This window comes from Gavialis gangeticus, unplaced genomic scaffold (assembly GCF_001723915.1).
Source record: "Gavialis gangeticus isolate Ggan-Ray unplaced genomic scaffold, GavGan_comp1, whole genome shotgun sequence".
Classification (NCBI taxonomy): Eukaryota; Metazoa; Chordata; order Crocodylia; family Gavialidae; genus Gavialis; species Gavialis gangeticus.
Genome location: NW_017729033.1, coordinates 41,733,863 through 41,759,694, shown reverse-complemented (window position 1 = coordinate 41,759,694; position 25,832 = coordinate 41,733,863). Strand labels below are relative to the sequence as shown.

At 42.7% G+C, this 25,832-nt stretch overlaps 1 protein-coding gene across 1 annotated transcript in view; it reads left to right on the top strand.

Annotated features, from left to right (window-relative positions):
* Positions 1-25,832, top strand: part of KCNIP4 (potassium voltage-gated channel interacting protein 4) — a 302,259-nt gene that overhangs the window by 254,720 nt on the left and 21,707 nt on the right. The window contains exons 3-4 of the mRNA XM_019526522.1: positions 3,690-3,759; positions 14,946-15,016. Of these exons, the coding sequence (XP_019382067.1) occupies positions 3,690-3,759; positions 14,946-15,016 (141 nt within the window). The remainder of the gene's footprint in view (positions 1-3,689; positions 3,760-14,945; positions 15,017-25,832) is intronic.

Sequence of the window (25,832 nt, the reverse complement as noted above, 5' to 3'; positions counted from 1 at the left end):
CAGGCCCCCACACCCACATCCCCTTACACCCCAGCCACCCTCCCCCCACACACAATGCCCCGCAAACCCCATACCCACCCACACCCCACATAACCACACACACACCCACATGCTCCCTCATTCCACACCCACACCTGCCCCCACATAACCCCCACACTAAGAGCCCCTCACAAACCTGTACCTATGTCCCCCACCCCCAAAATGTACAAGAGTAAGACTTCATTTTAAGCTATTGTGCAATCACCTCTATGTACACGACAAAACACATGTAAATCGGGACAAAAATATTTTTTTTGAAATCAAATTAATGAATGTTGTAGATGTCCAGTTTTTAGAATATAATTTGGTATTTTTCTGGTTCTGAGATGGCAAAACCACTTGCTGAAAGAAGTATTTCTGGGGGCAAGGGGAGGGACTTCTGGTGGCAAAGATTGGGGGCTAGAGGGGGTGGGACATCTGGTCATAAAATGGGGACCAGGGGGCGGGGTACCTACCAAGGGTCAGGGCTACCAATGTGGCCCTCAACAGCTTGCCAAAACTCAGTAACCGGCCCTCCACCTGAAATAATTGCTACCCCTGTGCTACTGGCTTTTGTGTCTTTTTGAGACTGATGTCAGATCAGGGTTGATTTATTCTTTTACATGGGGATTGCCCTGTCTGTCCAATGTAGACAGCAGAGGGGCTTTATAACCACGTGACTGCATAAATGACATATACAGAGGTGCAGGTGAATGGCACTTGAATGTTATCCATGTTACTTGTATCAATGATGGTGTGGTTTAAAATAATGAGAGGACACAGCTTACACCAGGGTCTTTTGCAAGGCCTCGTGCCTCATCAAGTATAAAAGAATAGCCTGTTGCTTGAGAGATGCCATTTGAGGTTGGGGGCTGTCCACAAGCCAGGACAGGTTTATCACCCATGGCTACCTTGAGATGGTCACCCTTTTTCAGGAGGGGCGGAGGTCATTAATGATGTGTCCAATATGTTCTAGGTGGGAAATCTAGGCAGCAACAAGAGACTTTCTGTTGTCTTCGTCTCAGGGTTAGTATTGTAGTAGGTTGGAGTGAGGTCTGAGTCGGGCTTTGTTGATTTGAGTGGCTACAATTTTGGGGATTGTATTGTAATTGTAGAATTCCCTGCTCCAGAGACTTAAGGTGTGCATCCTAGTCAGTGAGATCAGAGCAGATATTGTTGTAATGTACAGCTTGGCTGTAGATGATGGATGGATGCAGAGGTATGAACATAGCTGTGGTGCCTGATGGGTTTCCAATACAAAGTGGCCACTGTAGATCTTCATCATAGTGTCTAGGAAATGAATTTTCTGGGGGAAGTATTCTACAGTTAGTTAGACAGAAGGATGGACGTTGTTAAAGGCCTGGTGAAATTTCTCTAGACATTCCTTCCCATGTGTCCATACAATGAAGATGCCACTGATGTACCTTAGGTATATTAGGGGAATAAGAGGGCATCAGGGATGTAGTGGCACAACCTAGTAACCAATGAAAAGCCATAGGAACCCTGCTGCCTACTTCAGTTGTAAGGCCATGACCCTGTGCTTGCTATTATTAGCCATGTGACACAGATTTAAAAAGCATGGATATGCTAGTGTCACATTGCCATTTTACTGTATATCGTAGAATCAAAGGACCGGAAGGGACCTGTAAGATCATCAAATCCAGTCCCCTGCCATGGACAGGAAGTTATTGGGCTCAGACAAGCTCAACAAGCTGCCTTTCCAGCCGCCTCTTGAACAACTCCAAGGATGGTGACCCGCACCACCTCTGCAGGGTGTGTGTTCCAAATTCTGGTAATCCTTAGAGAGAAAAAATTCTTTCTTATAGCTAGCCTGAAATTACCCTCTATAAGCTTATGCCCATTGGTCTTGAGGTGCCTTCCTGAAGATCTGATCACCTAGATCTTGGTGTTCACACCTGTTGTACTTGTAGGCAGCTATCAAGTAGCTTCTCAGCCTTCTCTTACTCAAACTGAACAGATGCAGTTCCTGGAGTCTCTCCTTGTAGGGCCTATCCTCCATGCACTTGACCATGCAGCTGGCCCTTCTTTGTACCCTCTTGAGCTTATCGATGTCCTTCTTGAAATGTGGTGCCCAGAACTGGACACAGAACTCCAGGTGAGGCTGGACTATTCACCAGTGCCGAATTAAGAGGGAGGAGCACACCCCTAGATCTCCTGGCCACACATTGGCTGATGCATGTCAGAATTTTATTTGCCTTTCTGGCAACCTCATTGCACAGTTGGCTCATATTCCTCTTCCAGTCAATTGTAACCCCTAGGTCTCATTCAGATGCTGTGCCAGCCAATGGACCACCACTCATTGTGTAGTTGTGATGAGGGTTCTTCCTACCCAGATGAAGGACTTCGCACTTATCCTGGTTAAATTGCACCTGATTCTTTTCCGCCCAATAGTCCAGTCTGTCAAGGTCATCCTGGAATCTGAACCTATCCTCCAATGTGCTCGCATTTCCCCACAGTTTGGTATAATCCGCAAATATAATCATTGAGCTTTCCACCCCCTCATCAAAGTCATTAATGAATGAGTGTAGACATATACAAAACTGAATACAAGAAGAAACAAAGGATAGCAGGAGAAAGAGAGCAGTAATGTGATTTGCTGTTCAGTGATGATTATACACTTGGCCCACGTTTCAGGGCATGGTCTGGCAACCAAAGTAGGTACCAGGGTCTCCATGGGCTTTTGCTCACCTCATAAGTTCTATGTTCTGGGGTTTTGGGGGGTTTTTTAGAATACTTTGCACTTGTGTGGTACCTTCCAACTTTTAGAGAGTTTAGCAAATTATGGATTAGCTTTGTTAGCCTCAAGTTTCCTCCACTACCAAGTAAATTATGCCCCACTTCCATTTCTTCTGTCTCTGAATGTGGCTTTTATGAAATCACACTCCTATTTTTCCTCTTTTATGATATCTATTTGTCCTCTGCAACTTCCTTTCTTGGTGATATGCCTGTTCTCTAGTCTGTCTCATACTCATCTTAGTTCTCTTCTTTGTCTAGCATGTTCCACACTTAAGAGGAAAGAAGACAAAAGATTTTTCAGGGAATGAGTTGGATCTTCTCTGCTGAGGGGCCTTGCATTGATTAGCCAAAGCCCCTGAGGGAGATTTGAAGGGAATATGTCTTACTTCAAATACAGCATAGCTGCTCCTGTCTGGCTTCCTTATAGCATGAGTTCTGCCTATGAGGTAGGCTGTGCCCAAAAGCTGCATTGGTAAATCAGTGGACTGCAGCAGTCATAAGTGCTGCTTATAACAGTCACACAATGCTACGTAGATGCTGGCATACAGAAGTGTCTCACAGGAGGAACATCCATCCCATAAGCAGCGTTCCGTCTAAACTGTGTGGTGTGCATGGCTGCACAGGTGCACCTGGCAGCGTGGCATGAGTGCACCTGTGCAGCTATGCACACCATGCAGATTAGAGGGAATGCTGCCCCATAAGAAGGTATTAAAAATGGGTTTAGTTATACACATTTAATGTATTAATCTTTCTTTTAACATGGAAAAAGTGGATCTGTTTTTTTCCAGTATTTTAATATCCTAGCCTTACATGCATCATATTTATCATTGGTTGTACAATCTCATTGATACAGTTTGTTTGCACTGAGCTGAGGGAACAGGTTACTCATTCTTTTTGTCTGCAAATTTCTTTAGGAATGTCCCAGTGGGATTGTTAATGAAGAGACCTTCAAAGAGATTTACTCTCAGTTTTTTCCACAGGGAGGTGAGTACTCTACAGTCATAATTAGAATTGTTAACATGTACAGAGAAAGGTGTTTGTTAACATGTAATCCACATAAATCACCCTGTTGTTTAACATAACAAAATGGTTGTATAAAATGTTATATACATTTTATAGGCTTGTTAGTAGATAAAAATGTTTACAAACATGAAAAGATATGCCATTTACAATGTCTCAGTGTGCAGCTAGGAAGACGTGATTGGCACTGGGTATCTTTAAAATCGGGTCTCTTTAAGCAGCTCAGTTTGCTTTAAAGAGCTGGTGCTCAACCTTTTGGCCCTATGGGGCAAAGAAGTGGTGTGGGGCTGGTCCATGGGGCAGATCTAGCCTTAGGGCCTGGCACTGCCCCTTCCCTGCTCCAAGTGCCAAACTAGGACCCTGGGGTCCGGCACTGCCCTTTCCTGTCCCTGTGTGCCCGGAGCCTGGCACCACCCCCTCCTGGTCCTCCACACCAGGTTTGGGCCTCGCAATGCCCACATGTGGCTGGAGCAGAACCTGCACCCAACTTTGCACACTAGGATCAGGAGCCCAGTGCAGCACTCAAGGCTGAAGGCTCCTCACAAGTCCAGAAATTTAGCATGCACTACTCCCCTGCCACTAAATTTCTGGACCCATAGGGAGTCCTGCAGGCCAAATGACATAGTGTTACTGGCCAGGTCTAGCCCACAGGCTGGGGGTTGAGCACCTCTTCTTGAAGCTTTGTATATTGGTATGTTTTTACCAGTCCATGTTCATTCCCCTCTACAAAATTCTATAACATTGGAATTTAAAACTGCAAGAGGTAGTTTAAATATGTGGGCCAAATTCAGATCTTGTGTAAATGGGTTAAATCCCACTTACACCTGTGGGGTTTCTTTGTTTTCACTCGATTTGTTCTGATCCTCTGTGTTCAACAAAGTCATTTCTAGTGGTATTCAGCAATTTGTGGTTGTCACTATCTTTCAGGTTAGTAAAAGCTCTTATGACTAATGCCACTTTCCCTCTGTACCTTAGATTTTCCCTTAGTTTTTAAGGGTTTCTTCCTTTTTCTGCCTCTCCCCTCCTTACTTATTTTCCATTCAGTCATCCCTCTTCACCTCCTCCTACAACTCTGGAGAGTAGCATGTTTCCATGGAACTGTGAATGGCTGTTACTTTACACTTGTATTTAAAAACTTTAATTGGCAGCAATAAAACTCTCCCAATTAATTTTATTTAAATAAAAGCCTAAAAGAATGGTAAAGAGTAGTGTGGGTTACCCTTGCTGAAATCCACAGAAAGCATAGATAATCAACAGGAAAAATAAAAAATGTAAGAAAAGTTGAGTTGCCTGCTAATTATCTGTCTATCTAGGGTTTTATACCATGCTGGGAATTAGTGTGCCAGATACTGTACCTTTAAATTACACTTGTCTGTAAAAAGCAACTTTTCTCGGTGTAATATACCACACAAGGTAAAAAGCTGAGGAAATGTTCCAGAAATTTTCTGTCTCAGATATTTTAACAAATAGGTATTATCCAGACTAGACTAGCATAACTCAACTTTGAAAAAATCACTTATTTGTTTTGACTTTGTTTATATTTTGTTTAATGTGCTTCACACTGAACTGAGTTATGAATGTCTGAATGAAATTAGCACATAATCCAGTATTTTTAGGAGCTTGCTAACAATTACTACTACAAACAATTTGTATGCATACATAGAATGTCTTTACATTCATTATCCCCAATTCTAATACATTGGATCATCTTCTGTTTTAGAGATGCCAAGATTAGTTTTAGTTTTAGTGTTGGCAAGAAAGAGCCAAGACAACCTTGCCAAGTACCTTAATAAACTCACTGGCTTTATTAACAAGATAAGAATAGTGATCTGTCTGCCTGTCATTCTTGGTTTACAGATATTCCTTTTTCAGTGAATGATAAATGAGGTTTTTAACAGCATTCAGTGTTGTCCTAACCCTACTCACATTAAAGGGAATGGTAAAAGTGGCACTGACTTCAGCAGAAATAGAGATAGACCAATGCAGAGTTATTTTTAAAAATTCTGTCTGGCAATTTTTTATCTTTTATAAAAGCCAAGCCAGCTCTATAGCCAAATATGAGAGGGAAAAAACAAAAAACACTCAAATAATCCTGTTGTTGTTTCATTTTAAAGTAGTAAATTCAAACCAGTTTTATGTCAGTCAGTTCCACAGAAGCACACCAGACGACAGCCTAAGAGCTTATTAAAATACCCTTTTAATTTTTTATGGCCCACAGATGGATAAATGATCCAGAAACATATTTTAAAGAATGTCATCTTCCTTCTCCTTTCAGTCATACTTCACATATTTAACAGGCTTGCTGGCCTAATTATTAGGAGTCATTAAAATGATTAGGTGATAGCTGGTATGACAAAAGAGAACTCTTCTTTAACTACCTACTACAGCTTTAGTCTTCTAAGCAGAGTTAAATATTAGTATATTGCTAGAAGAACAAGTACAGTACAAATTGACACCTCAGTTTCAATTTTTATTGTGAAAGAATATTTTCAGTTCACTTAAATTTTATAATTTGTTTTTAAGAGACGGATTTTATAGTGCAATTCGCACATAAGCAGAATTCCCACAGAGGGTTGCTCGGGTAAAGATTACAGCATCCAGGGCTATTTCAGTAATTTCCATTAGTTTAGGAAAGCGTCCCTGGTCCTTTGGGAATTACTATTCTTCTTGTATAGCTGTTCTTAGATATTTTGATCCTGCAGGCCAGTCTAAAAACTGCGAAGTGATCTGCTTGACCTACAGAACCAGGCAAGAACCCACAGGTTCCTCTATTCCAGCCATTCCAAAAAAACGTTCTTTTTACAATGCACTAGTAGTGATAACAACACCCCACTTCTTAAGATAACTGTGGTGCTCTCTGGTGGCCACTTAATGCCCATGCCTCACTCTGTCTTACTAGCATACTGCCCTTTCTTCACCTGCATTACTGTTGGCAGCTTGCAGCGCCCAGTCACTGCAGTCCTCCCCCAGGGCCAGACTGACTTCTCAGCCCAGGACCTCTGTTTATAACCTCTGCTTCCTTCTCCCCATGGGTTCTAAATTACTAATTAGCTAGCTTACATCTCTTCATCCTACACTACTGAAGCTTCTCTGCTTGAGTAAGAATGAGAGGTTCCTTGTAGGGCTGTGCTAAATTAGTAAGTCACTAATTTGATTTAGCAGAGATTCGGCCTGATTCAGCAGCCAAATCTCCGAATCCAAATCAAATCAGGAGACGCTTTAATCTCTCTGAATTGAATCAGAACCCTCTGAATCGATTCGGAGAGATTCAATGATTCAGACATAGACACGGCTTTAAATGCTTTTTCTACATGCCTCAAGATACTAGGTGGCTCACGAATGCTGAGATGGTGGGGTAGATGGAGTGTCACATAGGAGTGCAGTGGGGTCCCCTGTGCGCTTGGCGGCAGACCCGGAAGTGGACAAGAAGCACTTCTGGTCCACTTCCAGATCTGCCACGGAGTACATGGGGGACCCCCGCCCCCCCAACCCCAGGCTTGTTGACACTGGATTTTAGGAACCTAGCCTTTTGTTCTGGGTGGGCACAACCCTCAGACTGACCTCAACACCTGCCAGTTGATAAAGGGGAGTTTATTGATACAGAGTAAGACCAAAAAAACAACAATACAAACAATCAAACAATTTTATATTTACCGATTCAAGGGCTGTCATCAGAGTCAAAGTACATCTGGTCAGGGTAGAGGCTCCACTCTGAGGCTCTCTCTCTTAGGTGTCAGCAGTTTGGAGGTGGGATGCTGAGGCCCACAGCACCGCTCCAGTGGGGAGCATGAGAGGGGCTGCTGGTATGCCCTCTGTTCATGGCAGCCTTGGGGACTGTTCTCGGGGAGGAGAAGAAGGACGAACCTAGGTGGGGGACAGGGAGGAACAAAAAGGAACAGGGAGAGACAGGAGGGATGGGACAAAGGGAGACACCCTTTGTTACTCCCAAGTCTCTGCTTTTGTATTCTCCTTCCCCCTTGATGACTCCTGATGTCTCTTCATCCATGGCTTCTCTGGTTGGTAGTCTCTCTGTGGTCACACATCCACATAGCCTTCCAGGCTTTCTCCTAATTTGGTCTGTTTCCCCAAAACCAGGACTTAGGCCCCCCTGCTCTCTGAGGTCTTGTTGCTAGTGTCACTTATCTTATGTTATGGGACAGTATGGTACATACTTCCTTTGGTTCCCAGGCGGTTTTCTAGACTATGTGTCCTTGTTGGCCTGGGGGGGTTATACAACCTGTCTGCCTTGAAGGCTGTGATCTTGTGTTATGGGATGCCCCCCGCCGCCACCATTTCTCAGGATATGTCTGTCCATTGGTCTTGTTGTGCTAGACAGCCTATCTGCTCGCAGGGCCATGAGAAGCTGTGTGTGTCTGCCAAGCTCTTTATAAATCCATTTAACTCCTGCTACCCATCCTGAACCCTTACAATGAGTATATCTATACCTATAAGCCAATTCCCCAAAACACAGGCCTTTAAGTGTCATGTTTAAGCCAACATATTCCCCTCCTTGAAGATGTATCTCCACGCTATACTGAAGCATAATCACCGGCATGGCCTGAAATGTTCATGACATCTGTGGGGAGGACCTCCACCTGTCATCTCAGGAAAGTATGATGGCATTCGAGGTTATGGGCTCCAGCAGGCTGGACGCTTTGAAGAACCCTTAACCATTGCTTAAATGTTGCCAATACCCCTTCTAACTCAGTTTCTTGCCTCAGCATTCCCTAGCCCAGCTACCGAGTTTTAGCCAGTTAGGTTTAAATAGGTCTCCCATACTGGGACTGTGGAATGTACAGCCCAGGAGGCCTACTAAATCTTTTACTCAGCATTTCGTATAGCATGTCACTCCACAGGTAGTGTCTTATCTGATTATCAAAATGGCTATTCAGGTAAGAAAAACATTTCATGGTCAGAATCTTTGGGGACCAGACATGTCCTTGGCAACTTTATCCCTCCTTAGGCAATTTTTTCTTGTTGCACCTCCCACCCCAGGGAATTCAACCTTGCCCCTTGGGACTCCCCTGTGCCCCTACTCTTCATGGCTCACCCCTGACTCCTGTGTACCCTGGCTCACAGTGGCGATGCTTAAGGGGTGCACAGGGGTGCAAATGCACCCCCTAAGAGCGCTGGTGCACCCCCTCACAGCCAGTGCTCCCAGGCAGAGGGGCAGGTGAGAGCACTGGTACCCCCCTGAGAGCACCAGCCGGGGCGTGGAGGCTCACCTAGAAGTGCAGATGTTCATGATAATATAAGGGATACTCTTCAATACATAATAGCTACAATTTGTATTTGTCCCCAGTAGAAAGTGTGTTTAAGACAATTTAAGAAACATGGTATGAATCTCAAACAAATTTGGACTTTTTATCTATCCCTGCTGCAACTTGTCAAAATGTTAACATATCCTGCTAGTTATGATTTTGAAGTATTGAAGAGAAACCATATTTCATTAAAAAGTCAAGCTCTGTCTGCATTGATTAATATTCAAGATTTAGTAGGAAAGAAGTCACATTAAGTAGCTCTAATTAAAACATTAAAATACCTCCCCTTGCAGCCTTTGTACAGACAAAATTTCAGTCATCTTAATGGATGTTGTACCTGAACAAAATCTCCAGAATAGGGACATGAAGAATATTTTTAAGTAACCTTAAAGCAACAGATTTTTTTTAATGAATATACCATGATACAGATGAGAATTAAAAATAGGTATAGATCATGCATGGTCTGAACAGAGCAGCAAACAATTAAAATGCTTTTATTTAACACTTTTCTATTCATTACAAGCACACAGTGAATAAATAGGAACACTTACCAAAGCTTCATGGGATGAATACCAAGACAGTGGAAAATATACTAAATAATTAGTGTACATTAATTATAACTCTGTAATAAACTTAATTCACTCCAGACAGTTTCCATAGCATCTTCCAGACCTTTCATTAGTTTACATATTTTTTTGTGGATTATAATTCTACCAGTTAGAGTTTGCAAAACTTAAAAATTCTAAAACAGAAAAGGAAATAATAAATTAAAATGGGAGTTTGTCTAGTAGAACTGATGGATGCGTCTCAACAGTATGTCTATTTTTATTCAGGAAAAGGCATTAACAGACAGTATTCAAGTGTTGCAGAGTTTGTTTTTACATCAGTGAATTCATATAATACTAAATTAACATATTGTAATAGGAGTTGAGACTTGATTTACTCAATCATGCTACCATCAGACTTGAACTTGCAGTACATACTTAAGTAAAATTCTAGCCCATGGGATTGTTTGTTTGTTGTTTACATTTTTCTCTTCCAAAAAGAGAGTCTTGCTTGCTTTAGGGATGCTTGATTGAGCTCTACAGGAAAATACTACTGACTCATCTAATGGAAGCTGATTGCTTTGCCTTGATTGAATCTGGTCACTTTTTCAAGGTAATTGTTCTGATGAAACAGCAATGCAAATCACATACCCAGGAGACAGTGGTGTACTTACCAGGAGTCATCAAAGGACTTCTTGAGCAGTGATGAGGTTGCTCCATGATGAGACCTTTTGTTGCTCTGTAAATATGCCCCTTATTGGTCTGGAACAGAGTACCAATTCTGATATTATATAGAAGGTATATAGAAAGGATGAGAGAGAGATGGGCAGAGAAACAGAAAAAAATACTATAGAGTAGGGCTGTGTGAAATTTCGCCACCTGTTTCAAGTTGAAACTGTTTTGACTCATTTTGAGCTCAAAACAGTGAAATCAAATTGAAACAAAGGGCTTTGAAACAGCCTTGAAACAAAACAAGGCTAGTTGAAACGTTTTGAAAGTTTTGTTTCCCCAGCCCAATGGTCGCGCTGGGGAAACAAATTCAGCTCAGCCAGGCTGAGTTTGTTTCCCCACCCCGATAGTCGAGTGAAACGTAAAAACAGCCTCACTGTTTCGATGAAGCAAAATGGAACAGCTGTTTCAACTCGAAATGAAATTCAAAACAAAACACTGCTCCGTCCAAACCTCAAAACTGAAGTCAAAACAGAACAGTGCCATTTTGCACAGCCCTGCTATAGAGCAATATTTCTCAGCCAGACTGCTGCAGCACCCTCAGTGACACAAGATCCATTTAAGAGTGCCTTTACATGAGGATCCTTTATGTGAGGAGGTAAGTGCTTTTCTGTCCCTGTCTCGTGCCCCGCATCCACCCTAGCTATACCAGCAGTGCCCACCGCTACTCTTCTGGGCACTGTCACCACTGATGCCCTCCTCGGCTCCCCCACTTTCAGGGCCAGCAAGAGGAGTACCAGTAGTAAATGACTGTTAACCAGTGTATGAGATCCTGGAGGAGCAGCCTTTGTGGCAGGGGCCACCATTGCCCCTCCAGGTCCAGACTAGTGGTGGAGGGCATTGTTGGAGAGAGCAGGGCATGGCAGGGTGAAGTCTTGCCCCAGCTGCCCTCACTAGGCACCAGATAGATCAATGGTTCTCAACCTTTTTTAGTGTCGAGGCACCCCTCTAACTTTTTGAAAATGTAAATGAAACTCAGTGATTCTTAAGTGGGGCCCTGCTAAAATTAGAAAAGATATGGAAAGGTGTCTTGACACTTGAAAGTTGAGAACCACTGGTATAGGAGGGTCATTATTATGGTATTAATATAGGATCAATAAGATGGCACAAATGAAAAAGAAGAACATAGTCTGTAAATTAATTCCATTTGGAACTTGGAAAATTTCAGTCAGATGCTATGCATTTACCCTACAGCCAAAGCCAAACTTCTACAAGAGATACTTTCTCTGTCATACTTCTGGCCTGGTTGGAGTGGTGCTGTGTGAAGGAGATGCTTATTTCTCAGAACTGGGTAGCTTTTGTGAGTGCTTCCAAGAAGCACCAAAACCTTTTGGATCGTAACTAAAGTGAACCTTTCATTTAATTTTAAAATTCACCTACTGCACACAATTTCAGCCTTTTCTTCAATTCCTTCTGTCCTGGAGGGATAATTTATGAGTTAAATTATTAACCTGACTCCAGCACCTAGTCTGAGTTATGAACAAAAATGGTCTTTTTCAGAGGACCTAGAATCAAAACACAGTAGATGTATAATGACAGACAGCTGACACAGGGAGTATAAAAAAGCAACAAAAGGAAGTATTGGTCAATGGTCAGCCTGATGGGCAGTAGCTTGATACAATAGAGGCCTAATTATTGTCAAGTTTCTTGTTTAAATATACAAGGGCCAGTTAGAAATTAAGACATTCTTTTTTTTTCTTTCCTCAACCAATTATTGGTAAGAAAATAATCAACTTACACAGAAAATGTGTACATCATTACTGAACACACAGCTGTTTTTCAGCATAGTCTTCTTTTCTGTCCAAGGTCCTTTTCCACTGATGAATAAAGGCCTGTATCCCAACACTGTCAGTCGGAAAATAATGCCCCCAGTATTTTTATAGCCTACCTAAGCAAGCCATGGACATGAAGGGTCTTCTTGTTGACGTCTTGCCTAAGGGGGCCACAGTAAACTTAGAGGCCTATGTCAAGATCCTGAAGAAACTAAAACATCATGCCAAAACCCCATCCCAAGTCATATATCTGAGGTGCTGCTTCTGCACAGCAATGTTCATCTACATACCACAGAGGAAATCTGATTATTTGGATGGACTGTGCTCCCCATTTGTCCAAGAGGATGAAAGAGGGACTATGAGGGTAACATTTTTGGGATGACAGTGAAGTGATGGAGGCATCAATGGCTGAACAACAAGGACAAGTTTGGCTTACATGCCCTTGCTCACCAGTGGAAAGAGGACACTGAGGAGAAGATTATGTTGAATAATAGGCATGTGTTCAGCAAGGATGTACATATTTTCAGTTGAAGTTTAATATTTTGTTAGTATTTGGCTAAACAAAAACAACAGGAAGCATTACACAGATCCAAGAAAGAGGACCATGTATCCCATTACAAAAGAAAACAAAAATTCTTACAGTCCATGACAATATGACCATGGGGTAAAATTCCTTCCTGAAACCAAATGTGATTTTCAGGTACACTTTTGAACTGCTCCAGGTTACTTTAAACTCATTTAATCATCTTGTACATCTGTGTTTCAGGTTTAAATCACATTTAAACTGGGTGAAGTGTTACGTGTGTCCATATCAGGTGTATCAGAATCTCAGGTGTAGTCTGAGGGGAAAGAGCCAGGGTATCCTACCTTACCTTCAGTCTTGGGTTTGGATGAGCAAAAACTTCTTCTCTGGGGTAGCTTATTCTTAGGTCTCCATTCTAAGGCCTAACTCTCTAATTTTCTTTCTTTCCCAAGAACCCTGCCCACCTCATCCCAATCTGGAGTTAATGAACTGAATGTAACGTGCTGAGGAAGCAGGGATTTATCAGCCTTAAACATGATTACCACATTTTCCAAAGCAATAGCCAGGATGTGTTTATGTTTGATTTTGCCTGTGTGACCTTGGACAAGTAGCACAAATAATGCCGTGACTTGGTTTCTCCTCTGTAAAATGGGGATAATATCACTTCTTCATGTCATAAAGATATTCTGAAGTTAAAACTATCTGAGATTTGTGAAGCACTCAGCTAATATAATGAGTACTATGGAATAGCTAATGTAAACACATAAAGTATGAATGGGCTCATCAGTTTTGAAGGGAACCAGTGCATGTAAGTAATGCCTCAGGCTATAATTAATTTGTATGGTTTATGGGAGGGAGAGATTCCAGACCAGCAGAGTTCATTTTCCATAATACACCGACCAACCTAGAAAAATTCCCGCAATAGTTTTCACCTCATCCTTCCTCCTCCCTCAACAATTCATAGCCCCCAAATATAATCAATGTATCTCTTAGAGCAATGTGGCTTATGGAAGTGTGCAGAGAGGATGGCTAGTGTTTTGGAAACAGCTTAGCTAAGCGGGGGTGATCAGGGTACCATCCTGTGGCACAGATTTTGAAGCGTGCAAAAATGGTAGAGGCCATTGTCCACCCCTCCTCCACAGCCGTCTCCACTGGCCCAGCTGTCACTGCCACCCAAGGCACAGAAATTATTTGTTACATCTCTGTGTTGTAGTAGGCACTAGACTGGGACTCAGGAAAGTCAGGTCACTTGTAGCCCGATTTTTATAGATATTCAGCACTTACAACTCCTGGGAGCTGTAGGAATGTGCATGTCTCTGAAATTAGGTTATAGCTCTCTGTGCCTTAGTTCTATATTTATAAGAAGGTATTTTCCTGTGTCACAAGGGTATTGTAAGGACAAAGTCATTAGTGTTTGTGTTCAGTTACTATGAAAAGCCTTCAAATAAAATATACCCCACTTTTTAGCTTCTGCACTTCCTAATGGGAAGAGGAGCCTATAGAAAGATTTAATGGCTGAACACATTTGCATTTCATTCTACATTTATCTTTTCAAAGTGAGGCAATATACCAATATCTGGTATATTGATGGAGCATAAAATAGCTGATTGATAAGTTTATCACTTGTTTGTGAATAAAGTCATATTTTTTTATGTTCTTTCTGATCACAACAGACAACCAGGCCCAGATTTGTAAAGATATCTAGGCACCTAACTTCCATATTAAGTCAATGGGTCTTAGGCACTTAAATGTCTTTCAAAACCTAGCCCATTAGGACCACCTCCTATGCCTGTTTTATAGAACAAGGTAAGTTCAGTTTCAAATTGCTTGCCTTCAGAATAAAAATGCTTAAATAAATGCATTGAGAAAACTGGCATTTCCCCATTGCAACTGAAAGAGAAAACACGTTACTCTTCAGCTCAGACTGGAAAATTCCTGTCAAGCCCTCTTACCTGCCCTGACCGATACAGACTGTTTCAGAAGTATTGTAACATAAGTACTGCAAGCATATGACTAGAAACATAATAAAATTGTACTAGAGTGGCTGATACCTGGACTTTATAAATGATAAAGAGAATAAATAAGGAAATTATCCACCAGATTTTTAGGAGCCGAACTCCATCTTTAATAGTGTAACTATTTGCATATACAATTTTATCCCCACAAAAAAGGAAAGTTGATTAAGGTTGGGCTGAACATTTAGTCCAGCCAGAGTCAATAAGTTTTCACTCAAGAAAATTAAATTAAATATGCTGTTGGATATATAGGTAATTTTAACAGTACACTTACTAAGGAACATTCTTGCTCTTTTAAATTTTAGATTCCACAACTTATGCACATTTTCTGTTTAATGCATTTGACACTGATCACAATGGATCTGTGAGTTTTGAGGTAAGTACTACCATCAATTTCATCTATATGCCTTTGTTGCCTTGTTGGGCTTTTTAGATACAGAGCAGGTTTCAAGGTTTTCCAGGGCATTAGAAATAGTCATTATTATTTTAGAACTCCAGACATTAACTCAAGCTGTGCTGGTGATGTCATTTTTCAAAATAAATACGATCATTTAAGAGGCTAGCTAAAATATACGTAAATTACATGAAAGATGGTGCTTTGTGTGTCCTGTGAGGTAACTAGGACTCTCAACTCCAAATGTCAGCTAAATAAAGATTACTTGCTTGTGCACTTAGTTTCTTTACATCAGGGGAAGATGGCTTCAAGACAAACATAGTTTGAAACACAGGGTTTAAGTTCTTCTCCTTACATGCTGGTTTCATAATTTTGCACTTTACCTGCTACAGTTGATGGAATCAAGAACAGTATGGGAAAGACCGAAATTCCCTGCTGTACTTTATGTGGCTGAAGTGCATAAATACATTCACCCTACACTTCACAAAGCTTTGTTAGGCCTATTCACTTTCTGCTGGGAACGTGAGGCTTTACCCCAAGATTTCAAAGATGCCCAAATCATAACAATCTACAAGCACAAAGGAGACAGATCTCACTACAGCAATTATCATGGCATTTCGCTCCTTTCCATTGCTGGTAACATCCTTGGTAAACTGTTGTTGAAAAGGCTCCAAGTTATTGCAGATGATGTACTCCCTGAATCCCAGTGTGGTTTTTCAATCATCACACAGCACTGCTGACATGATATTTACCTTAAACCAGTTACAGGAAAAAACTGCTGAACAAGAAATATCCCAGTACGTTGCATTTTCTGACTCTAGTAAGGCATTCAACTATGTTGCACTCTCTGCTTTCTGGTGCCTTCTTGCAAATTTTGGCTGCCCAGACAAACTAATTAACCTCATATGTTGCTTCCATGACAACATGCCGGCCCATGTATCAGTGGGTGCTGACCCATCTGACACCTTTCCTGTAGCCCATGGTGTTAAACAGGGCTGTGGGCTTGCCCCTACATTATTTACTCTGTTCTTGTCTGGAGTGCTAGAAATCGCCACACTTACTACCATTATTGGTGTCACCCAAGCAACACAATTTGATGGCAGACTTCTAAACATCCACTGATTCAAGGCCAAAAATAAATCCTGACAATGTCCCATCAACTGAATGCTGATGACTCAGTATTTGTTGCCCTTTCTGAGAATGACCTGCACCATTTACTGACTTCCTTTGCCCATGCTGTATCCCTTTTTGGCCATAGTAATAATATAAAGAAAACTGTACCAACCACCTTCTGGCAGAAACCTATTACCTTCATTACCACCAGAAATAAAATTGAATAGCAACCAATTAAACAATGTCAAGTCCTTTTGCTACCTAGGTAGCATAGTTACTGATGATACCAGCATTGACAAAGAACCTTCAGCACACTTAAAGTCAGTTTCTTCAGCTTTCAGTTGCCTACAATAAAGTCTATGGACAAGATGTGGGGGCGGGGGGGGGTCAAAGTGTCTACAAAATGCCAAGTTTAGAAAGCTCTTGTGCTCCCTTGCCTCCAATACTCGTTACAGACCTGCCCCCATTTACTGTCACCATATGAAAAAACTTAACTGCCTGCAACAACATAACCTATGCAGCATAATGGGAATTAAATGGTCAGACAAAATCCCAGCAACTAAGTACTATGACTTACAGCCATGCCAAGCATGGAAGCCATGCTACCATCGAGGCAAATGACCTGGGTCAGCCACGTCATACGTATAGACAACAATTCATCGGCTAAGAGTTCTGCAAAGTGAATTTGAAAAAGGCAGTTGGAACTTTGGCCATCCTAAACTTTGCTACAAGGACTGCATTAAGCAGCACATACAGTCTGCTTGGCTGGACTCAATGTCCTGGGAGGATAAGGCCCATGATAAATTAATAGATTCATAGATTGTTAGGGGCTGGAAGGACCTTGTAGATCATCAGGTCCAGTCCCTCTTTACTGGGCAGGAAAAGACAACTGGGGTCTTTTCAGTCTCCTTTTGAAGATTTCCAGTGACTGCACCACCACTGGAGGGAATTTATTCCACAGTCTGGACACCCTAACTGTGAGGGAGTTTTTCCTGGAATTGAGCCTGAAGTGGCCTTCCAGGAGTTTGTATCCATTATTCCTGGTCTTCCCCAGGGGTGTCCTGGTGAATAGCTGTTCACCTAGTTCCTGATGTATTCTCCTGACATAGTGGTAAGCCGCTACCAAGTCCCCTCTCAGCCTCCTTTTGTGTAAGCTGAAGAGGCCCAAGTCCCTCAGCCTCTCCTCGTATGGCTTGTCTTGCAAGTCCCTGATCATACAGGTGGCTCTTCTCTGGACACTCTCAAGTTTTTCCACATCCTTGTTGAAGTGCGGCACCCAGAACTGGATGCAATACTCTGGCTGTGGTAGGGTTTAGGATAGGTGAGCTCAGCACTCCACTATGAAGGAAACAGCAACAGAACATTATCATGCACCTTGGCCAACAGTAGAAGGGAATGTAGACACCAAGGTTAAGGACATTCAAAAAGCTGAAGCCTGAATTGATTCAATCTTTGCAGGTTAGTCTAACGTGCCTAGATTGGAGCAGTTTGCAACGGAACAGACATTCCCTCTGGACTGAAGAAATGCAGGCACATGCCTGCAGTCACTCAGGTCAGGAGCTGGGGGCACTAGAACACACCCTCAGCTGCAGAGAAGCAGTGCTGGGGGGATGTGGCCAGCCTGGACAGTAGCCTGGAGTGAAGTGGCTAGGGAGGGGGTATAATTCCCCTCTCTCTGTTCCACTGACTCAAGCTAAGGTCTGCCAGATGCTTCCCCCTCACTGCTGTAGCAGCAGGGGTGTGGCCAGAGGACAGCTGAAATGCCCCCCTGAGGCAAAGAGGGCAGGGAAGGGGGTTAGTTCCCCCCTTCTGCCCCTGGGCGATAGCAGCGGGGTCTGACCACCCCAACTGCTGCAGCACACTCCCTGTGCAGGGTGAGCCACAGAATGAGCCCCCTCCTGCCCCCTCCACCAGATGCCAAAGGTAGGAGGTAATAACTCACATCCCTGCCACCTCACCTAAGGAAGCCATGCAAGCCAGCATCTGGCCAGGCCTCACCCTGCTGCTGGAATGGTGAGGGGGGAACAACTGTGACAGGGACAGCAGCCTCAGTTATAGTGTCCTGGAGCATGAACCTCTTCCTGGCAGGGGGGCCATGCTGCTGACAGAGGTTTCACTGCATGGTGGGGAAAGCTGCTGTGGACTGTGTGGGGGAGTGGCCTCAGTAGCATTTGGGGGGGTTGGGTGTCTATGGCCCCCTCCAAGTCCCAGTGCCACCACTCATGCCGTGCAGTCCATGGCATCTCTGACCCCCGCTGGGAAGAAGCTCATGCTCCTCAGACACCATGGCAGGGGCTGCTGCCCCCATCAAGGGCCCTGCCCTCTCACTTCTCCAGCAGCAGGGTTTGGGGCCCAGCCAGAGGCCAGCCAGCAAGGACCTTTAGGCAAGGGGGCAGGGAGGGGAGTTACTCTCCCCTCCCTCTGGGGTCTGCTGGAGAGGGAAGGAGGTGGCTTATCCTGCTGCTTGCCCTGTGCAGGAAGCAAGCAGTGGCAGCAGTGGTTAGGGTGGGCAGACCCCACAGCAGAGGGGGGGTCCCCCAGAGGCAGAGGAAGGAATAACCCTCCTCCCTGCCCGCCCTGCCTAAGGGGCCATGCAAACCGGCCTCTGGCCATGTCCCCGCTGCTGCAGCAGTGAGCAGGGAGTGCCTGGTGAACCCTGGCTCAAGTCCCTGCCAGTGGGACAGGGCGGGGGGAATTAAACTCACTCCCCGGTCAGTTCACTCCAGGCTAGTGCCAGGGCTGGCCATTCCCCCACTGCTGGAGCAGCCAGCGGAGAAATGCAGGTCATGCTGGTAAGACAGGGAAGGGAGTGGGAGGAATGAACCTCTTCTCTGTTCCTGTTGGGGCCCATGTCTGTCCCCAACCCCCACCTGTCCCTTCTCTGGCTAGGGAGAGAGGGACGGGGCCAGCCCTGCTCTGCTAGGTAGAGAGCACAACTAAGAGAGCATGCTGGGATGCTGGGAGAGTCTGGTTTAACTTAAACCAGGGAGTGGTCTGGGACAGACATTGCAGAAACTAGCTGAAGCTCAATCAGTTAAGTCAGATACTACATTCAACCAGGTTTATCTCGAACTTGTTTTGGCCATTTTGCAACTGGTTTATGTGCGCTGAACTTATGTTCTGTTACTGGTTTAAACCAGTTTCTGATCACTTAAGCCAATTTATGTGTAATGGCTGTCCATAGCTCAACTTGCCCTGGCACATCCATCTCCTGAACCCTACACGTGGAACCTGATTTCCAGTATCAGTAGTAGTCATACTCAAATATGAATGAAAATCATTATTATTGTTGTTGTTGTTTCTTGTTAGTTTATGTGGCACTGATGTATGTGAACTACTGCCTGTATCTTTGGTGAGGGGAGTTAAAAAGTCTAGAATGCATGGGTTCTAAATTAATATGTTTCCTTTATATTACTTCTGTTATATACAGCTACTATTCTTTTCACAGCTAGATCATAAGTTTAAAAAAAAGCCAAAAGCAGGATTTTGTTCTGCTACTTATCTCTGCTATGTCTGCTTCTCTTCCAGAGGCCTAAAGAAGGGTACTGTGATACCTGAAAGCTTGTCTATGACTATACCAACCATGGAGTTGGTCCAATAAAAGATACCACCCACAAGATTTCTTAACAAAAGAAAAATATGGAATTTCTTACTTGTGCTACTTTGAAAGTAATTTCTGTGTGGAAAGACACAATTAGGAAAATGTGAAAGTATCTTTACCCTTCATTGTTGGGTGCATACATATCATCTAAATAATATGGGAGCAGGTGCCTTTGAGAGCAGGTGCCCTGCAACAGTCCTAACTCAACTATGGTAATGGCTGTATTTAAAAGAAAATACTAAAAAGATTTAGTTTGAGCTTTCAGTTTATTTTAAGAAAATGTGGGTGTCCGTCCTGCAGCAGTCTGTGTGAAGATGGTCCTCAGTTAACAGAAATCAGTGAGATTTTAATCCATACTTTTAGTATATGGGCTGATGGACTGCATCTGCTTTTTGCTGAAACAGACAAAAGCAAAGCAACCCTGGAAAAGAATTGTCAGAACCCTTTTGTAGCTGCCTTTCTGCTGTGTCTTTGAGAAAAGTCAGAGCAAAAGGAGTTTCTTTATCTCTTTCAGGCCATTTTGTTCCTTTTTCATGTCTGAGGCAAAGCCTAAGAAAAGCATTGGATGTCTAGCACTATTTTGCTACTGTTTCCAGGGGATTTAAACATATCTAAGTGAAGCTCATGTACAATAAGGGCTTTGGGGGGGAAGAAAAGACATAGGAAAACAAAAGAATTTCAGTTTTGTTCATAACTAGCCCAGGCACTTTCATGTTCATTATCAACCTAGACAGAGTGACCCAGATTCTTATCTCATTTTAGCCTGGGTGTAAAACCCAGACTATTTCTATTGCAACCGATAGAATCTGGCCCAGTGTCCTTTTGAAGTATGGCAATGCAACACCTACAGACTAATTACAGAATATGATGTCCATAGTCTAGTAACCCTCTAGTCTTTAAAGCAGGGTAAAGATTTTAAAAAAATAGATAGTACCCAACTAAAAAAGCATATATGAACTTTATAAAATGTAGAGACAATCATAGGAGGAATATTTTTTCCTTACTCAGAAATTACAATTTTGCCAACTTTTTTCCATGCCAACCCATCCTGATATTTTCTGGCTATTGTCTAGCCAATACAAGACAAAAGAGAAAATTTTCTTTATCACCACCTGTTTCCTTAAGCAGAAAATGTTTTATCAGTAAATCCAGTTTACCATTCATTACTAACCATAAACTCTTTATATTGAGAGGAAGGCTTTCTAATGCAAATATGGTGGTCTGTCTGGATTGGTATAGGAAGAGCCAGAATTAGTACAATTTGCAGGTACAGGTAAAAATCTACTTTCTGATGCATTCTCCTATTCAAAATTAGACTGTATAATTATCCTCTATGACCAGTGCTAGAATTGTGGGGAAGGAAGGAAATGAACGTATGCTCCTTTTTCTTAGCAATTTTTCCTCCCTTTCTCAGTGAAGATATGGCAGAGGTTCCCAAACTTTTTCTTATTGCATACCCCCTTCCAGATTTATCAGCTGCCCATGTGGTAACAACCCTTCCAGCATGTGATTTATATTTAACCTCTTAAATGCCAATTATTATTATAATGAAAATTAAATTTCCCATTACACAATTTCTCCTGCGTACCGCCCCCACCCCAGAAGGAGGTGTCTTGTGTACCTAAAGGGGTATGCATACCATAGTTTAGAAACCCCTGGGATATGGTATAACCATATATTTCACACCCATGCATTCTTGTACACATGTCATTTGGGTCCCAACCCTAGAGACGCCTGAACAGATGATCACATTAATTATATGAGTTTTCTCACTGAACACAATAGAAGTAATTGCATTCTTAAAATTATAAAAATATTTAAATCTTATACTTAAATACTTATACTTAAATTATAATAAATCTTTTAATGCATACCACTGACAGCGTGTCTGCCTACCACTGCTGGACCCATAGCGCAGTTGGGGAATTGCTGGCCTAGGGGATAATGCTAGTTATCAAGCTAGCATACTTTGTGCATTTACCTTCAGCAACAGATCCCTTTAAAGCACTTGGTTATACTCTAGAATTAACTTATTGCTTTTCCAAGAATGATTAATTATCTCTAAACAAAGTTGTCAATAATGTTCTGATTGCTTTATTCCTCAGTAAATCCCTGGGGAGAACTTTGGCATTAACAAATTAAGTAACAAGCATAACAGCATGCTAGCTCAAAACCACAGGAGAGCTTGAAATTAACGTACCTAATCATATCTTCCTTTGTCTTGTTCAAGACCAAATACAACACTGTTATTTAAGTAATATTACTGATAAAAAGTCATTGTCTACAGGAGGGTAGGATATATTGAATGCAGGACAAGTTCAAAAGGTCTGTCTATATTATAGAAACAAGGAATTAGCTTGGGGCCTATGTGAGATGAGTTTTGGCTTTCATCCTTTCTAAATGGATAACAAACTCTATAGCCACAGCTGGCACCTTGGTAAAGAGTGGGATCCCCTCAGCTGTGGGATCTCAGTGCTTAGATACTGTAATGATAGGCATTAATGAAATCTCCGAGGAAGCAGAGAGAGATTTTATTCTTAACCTAGTAGTAGCTTTGCCAGATCATAGCTGAGTTACATTTGTCTGACTGTACCCATATCCCAAATATTCCATGGATAACATTCCCTAGAGTTCACAACCTAGCAGCTTTCCAAAACACTGAATTGCACTCATAAAGAACTTAGAAATCAAGTGGTAAGAATTTTAACCAGCCTGGGCCACATGATCAAGTTATGCGAGGCAGGATGGGAACAAATGTTTTGGATTTTGTATATTTTGCAACTCATATATTTTGGTTTCACAATTATATCAGAGTCACCTTTGGTATGGACATTTTCTAGAGTACCTAAATCTATATGAATAAATATCATATGCAATGCATAGCTGCACTGTCAGGCTACAAAGGCAGAGTTATAAAAATTAAATAATTGAACATTGCTTTTTATGTTTTTATGGAAAAAAGGCCAGTGGATAAGGGCCAAATCCACAAAGGGGTTTTGGCATCTTATTGCTCCTGGCCCTGACCAAGTTATAATTATGTAGGTTAATTTTGAGCTCTCCTATAATTTTGAGTGATCATGCTGTTAAGCTTGTTACTTAATTTATTAATGCAGAGATCTGAGAAAATTACTGAGGGATAAAGTAATGAGAAAGTCATCAGCAACTGTGTTAAGATATTATTAGTCATCTTTTGAGATATAAATAAAAATGAATCCTAGAGCATAACCAAATGTTTTAAATAACTTTTTGCAAAATGTGGGGGTTGGCAGGTAGAGCCTTTTATCTCGAGGCTAAGTACACACATTCAAAAGTCAAGGTGGAATCAATGTAACTTAAGCAGTTTTGTGCAAGCAGCATAGTTTAGATTGGTAGTGAACAGAACACACATTTGCCCTTTGGTGGTGCTGGGGGGGGAAGTTTAGATTGGGTTCTGCCATTTTTAAGCCAGTCTGTGTGTACCAAACTTCTGTTATGTTATGGGTATAGACTGGTTTCCGATAACGTATACCAGTAAAAGTGTAATATCTCTATCTGGCCCAGGTGTTCAGCACTATGTAGGACTCAGACATATTAACACTTGGATTTGCAACACCAAACTTAGGCACTCTTCTGCCCAGTGCAATCCACAGCCTCAGGTTAGGTGTCCAAGTTCCCTTTACAATGCATAAGGGTAGCAGCAACCATCAGACTGAGCATCACCTGAAGCAGGTATTAGGGAGAGGGTCAGGGCTAATCCCAGCCTCTCAAGGTAATTAGGCTCCTATCTCTCCTCAGGATTTTCAGCCCCAAACTCTTCCCTGGAGTTAGGAACAGAAAAAGATGATCCCCCTCCTCACAAAAAGATGGTTTTGCCCAATAACTTAGTGTCATGGTCTTCAGCTATGGGACGCCAGGGTCCATGTCCCCCATTTTAAATCAGGTAGAGCAGATATTTGAAGACAGGTCATCCATGGGAGTCCCCTGCTTGTATTGTGACAAACAGACTCTCTAGGTCCCTTGAGTTTAGTCTTAAGTCTTTTTAATTATATTTCCTTTCTCTATATAATTTGATTTTTGAGTTGTTAAAGCTGTCTGTCTGAAATTTAAACAAGTATAGTGCAAAAAACCCCCATATGGCAGCCTTCTTACAGAACACATCACAAACTTCCTGTTAGTATTAGTCTGTATTAACACTATAAATATAGAGTTATACCTTGAGGAACACCATAGAATATTCAAACAAAAAGCAATTTATTTTCAAAATAATGCTTAGTATTCATTGCTGTTATAGACGGAAATTAGAGAGAATTTAGCTTAGTTTTGAAATTTGTTGAATATACCTTGAGTGATGCTGAGTGTGTTCAACTTCCATTAGGAAGGCAGTCAAACCTTGAAGGTAGAACTTTCTGGCACTGAATGATGAATCAAATGGGAATATATTTTCCTGTATCTTTCCAAATATTTGATTAATTCTGTCACTTCTCCTGATTGGAGATGGTCCATGAGGCAATGGATTAAAATCAGCAGCAGTGGATTAAACACCAAAAGAAAAAGATAAAAAAATGATAGTGACAAATTAAATTAAAATTAGGAATTATGAAATATAGTAGGCAACCATCAATCCTCTGAATCATGACGTACATGTAAGAGGTCTAGTCACCTCTTACTAGACTTCAAAGTGTACATCTAGGCAAGAGTATGGAGGAGTGGAGGCTGTCCAAAACCTACCATCCCCACTTTAGACCACTGAGACAGAATCCAAAGGTCAGACCAAGTCCAGACATTCAATGCCTTTATGGCTGTAGTTTCTGGCAGCAAGCAACAGATAAAGAGCTGCTGCTGACAGCCTAATGCCTCAGCGAGGGCGCATTTCTGTCAGGGTGATGTCCCTTAGCCTTTCTCTAACCAAAGAGTACCCACAAGGCACTGCGGGCTAGGGTTTTGAGGTACCCTATACTCACCTTACTTTGGAGGCTGCAACATTGTGGTATTTTATAGGAGTGTCACAGGGCACTAAGGTGCCTGCTCCTCTGAGAGCAGAGATTAACTGGGGAGGGAACAGAAAGGGCCAGATAAGAGCCCAAATGCAGGTTGCCATGACAATTGGCTAATGAGGGAATTGGCTGCACCTGCACCTGGTTAGCTGGCCAGAAGAGGCAAGGCCCTCGACCCATATAAACCCTAGGGCTGGGACCAGGCTGCTTAGTTCCCTACCAGCAGCCAAAGGGGAAGGAGCCTTCAGGAAGGAAAGAAGGGCCCAGAGATGCTACAGCCATTGGATACACTACCCTTAGGGCTAATAGGGTGCCAGAAGCCCATAAGGTACCTCACCTATTGGGCATCTAGTAATAGAGAAGAAGATTTACTCTTTTAAAGGGGCAAAGCAAGCCTTGAACTCTGTGTTATGTTATAGCCCAGGGGCTCATGTTTGATTGCTGTTGTTTGCTGTCCGATAACACTGGTGGTTTAGGTGAGGCTATTTGGGGAAGGAGAAGGCCTCATTGGGGGCTCACTACAGTGCGGACAGCCCAGGCACCAGTGAGGCGCAGAGACGAGGGCTGCGGACAGCCCAGGCACCAGTGAGGCGCAGAGACAAGGGCTGCGGACAGCCCAGGCACCAGTGAGGCACAGAGACGAGGGCTGCAGACAGCCCAGGCGCCAGTGAGGCACAGAGACGAGGGGGGCAAATCACAGTAAGGCCTAGACTAGACAACATTGGTGCCATCTGCAAGGCTTGGGGCGTGGTAAAGGGACAGTTGGAGCCACGCATATAGCCCATAAGGCTGAGAGACTCAGGAACCATCCACCGTAATGTGGGATGCCAAGGGGTCTATGAACCACATGGTTCAGTAAGATCTAGCCAGACCATGTCTAAACCCAAAGATCAAGAGCAGCCTCTGTATATCAATTATACCAACAAGACATGGTGGGTGAGATAGAGGGTGCATGTAGGGCAAGACTGGCATGGTTAAGGAGCCTAGGGGTAACACAGCCACCCCTAAGGACCCCACCCTACTACATCTTGGTGTGTTAACTGGGAACCTCGGCCATGCGTGAAGGAACCCATGTCCCTGAAAGGGAGAAAAAACCTGTGGGCAAGAGTAC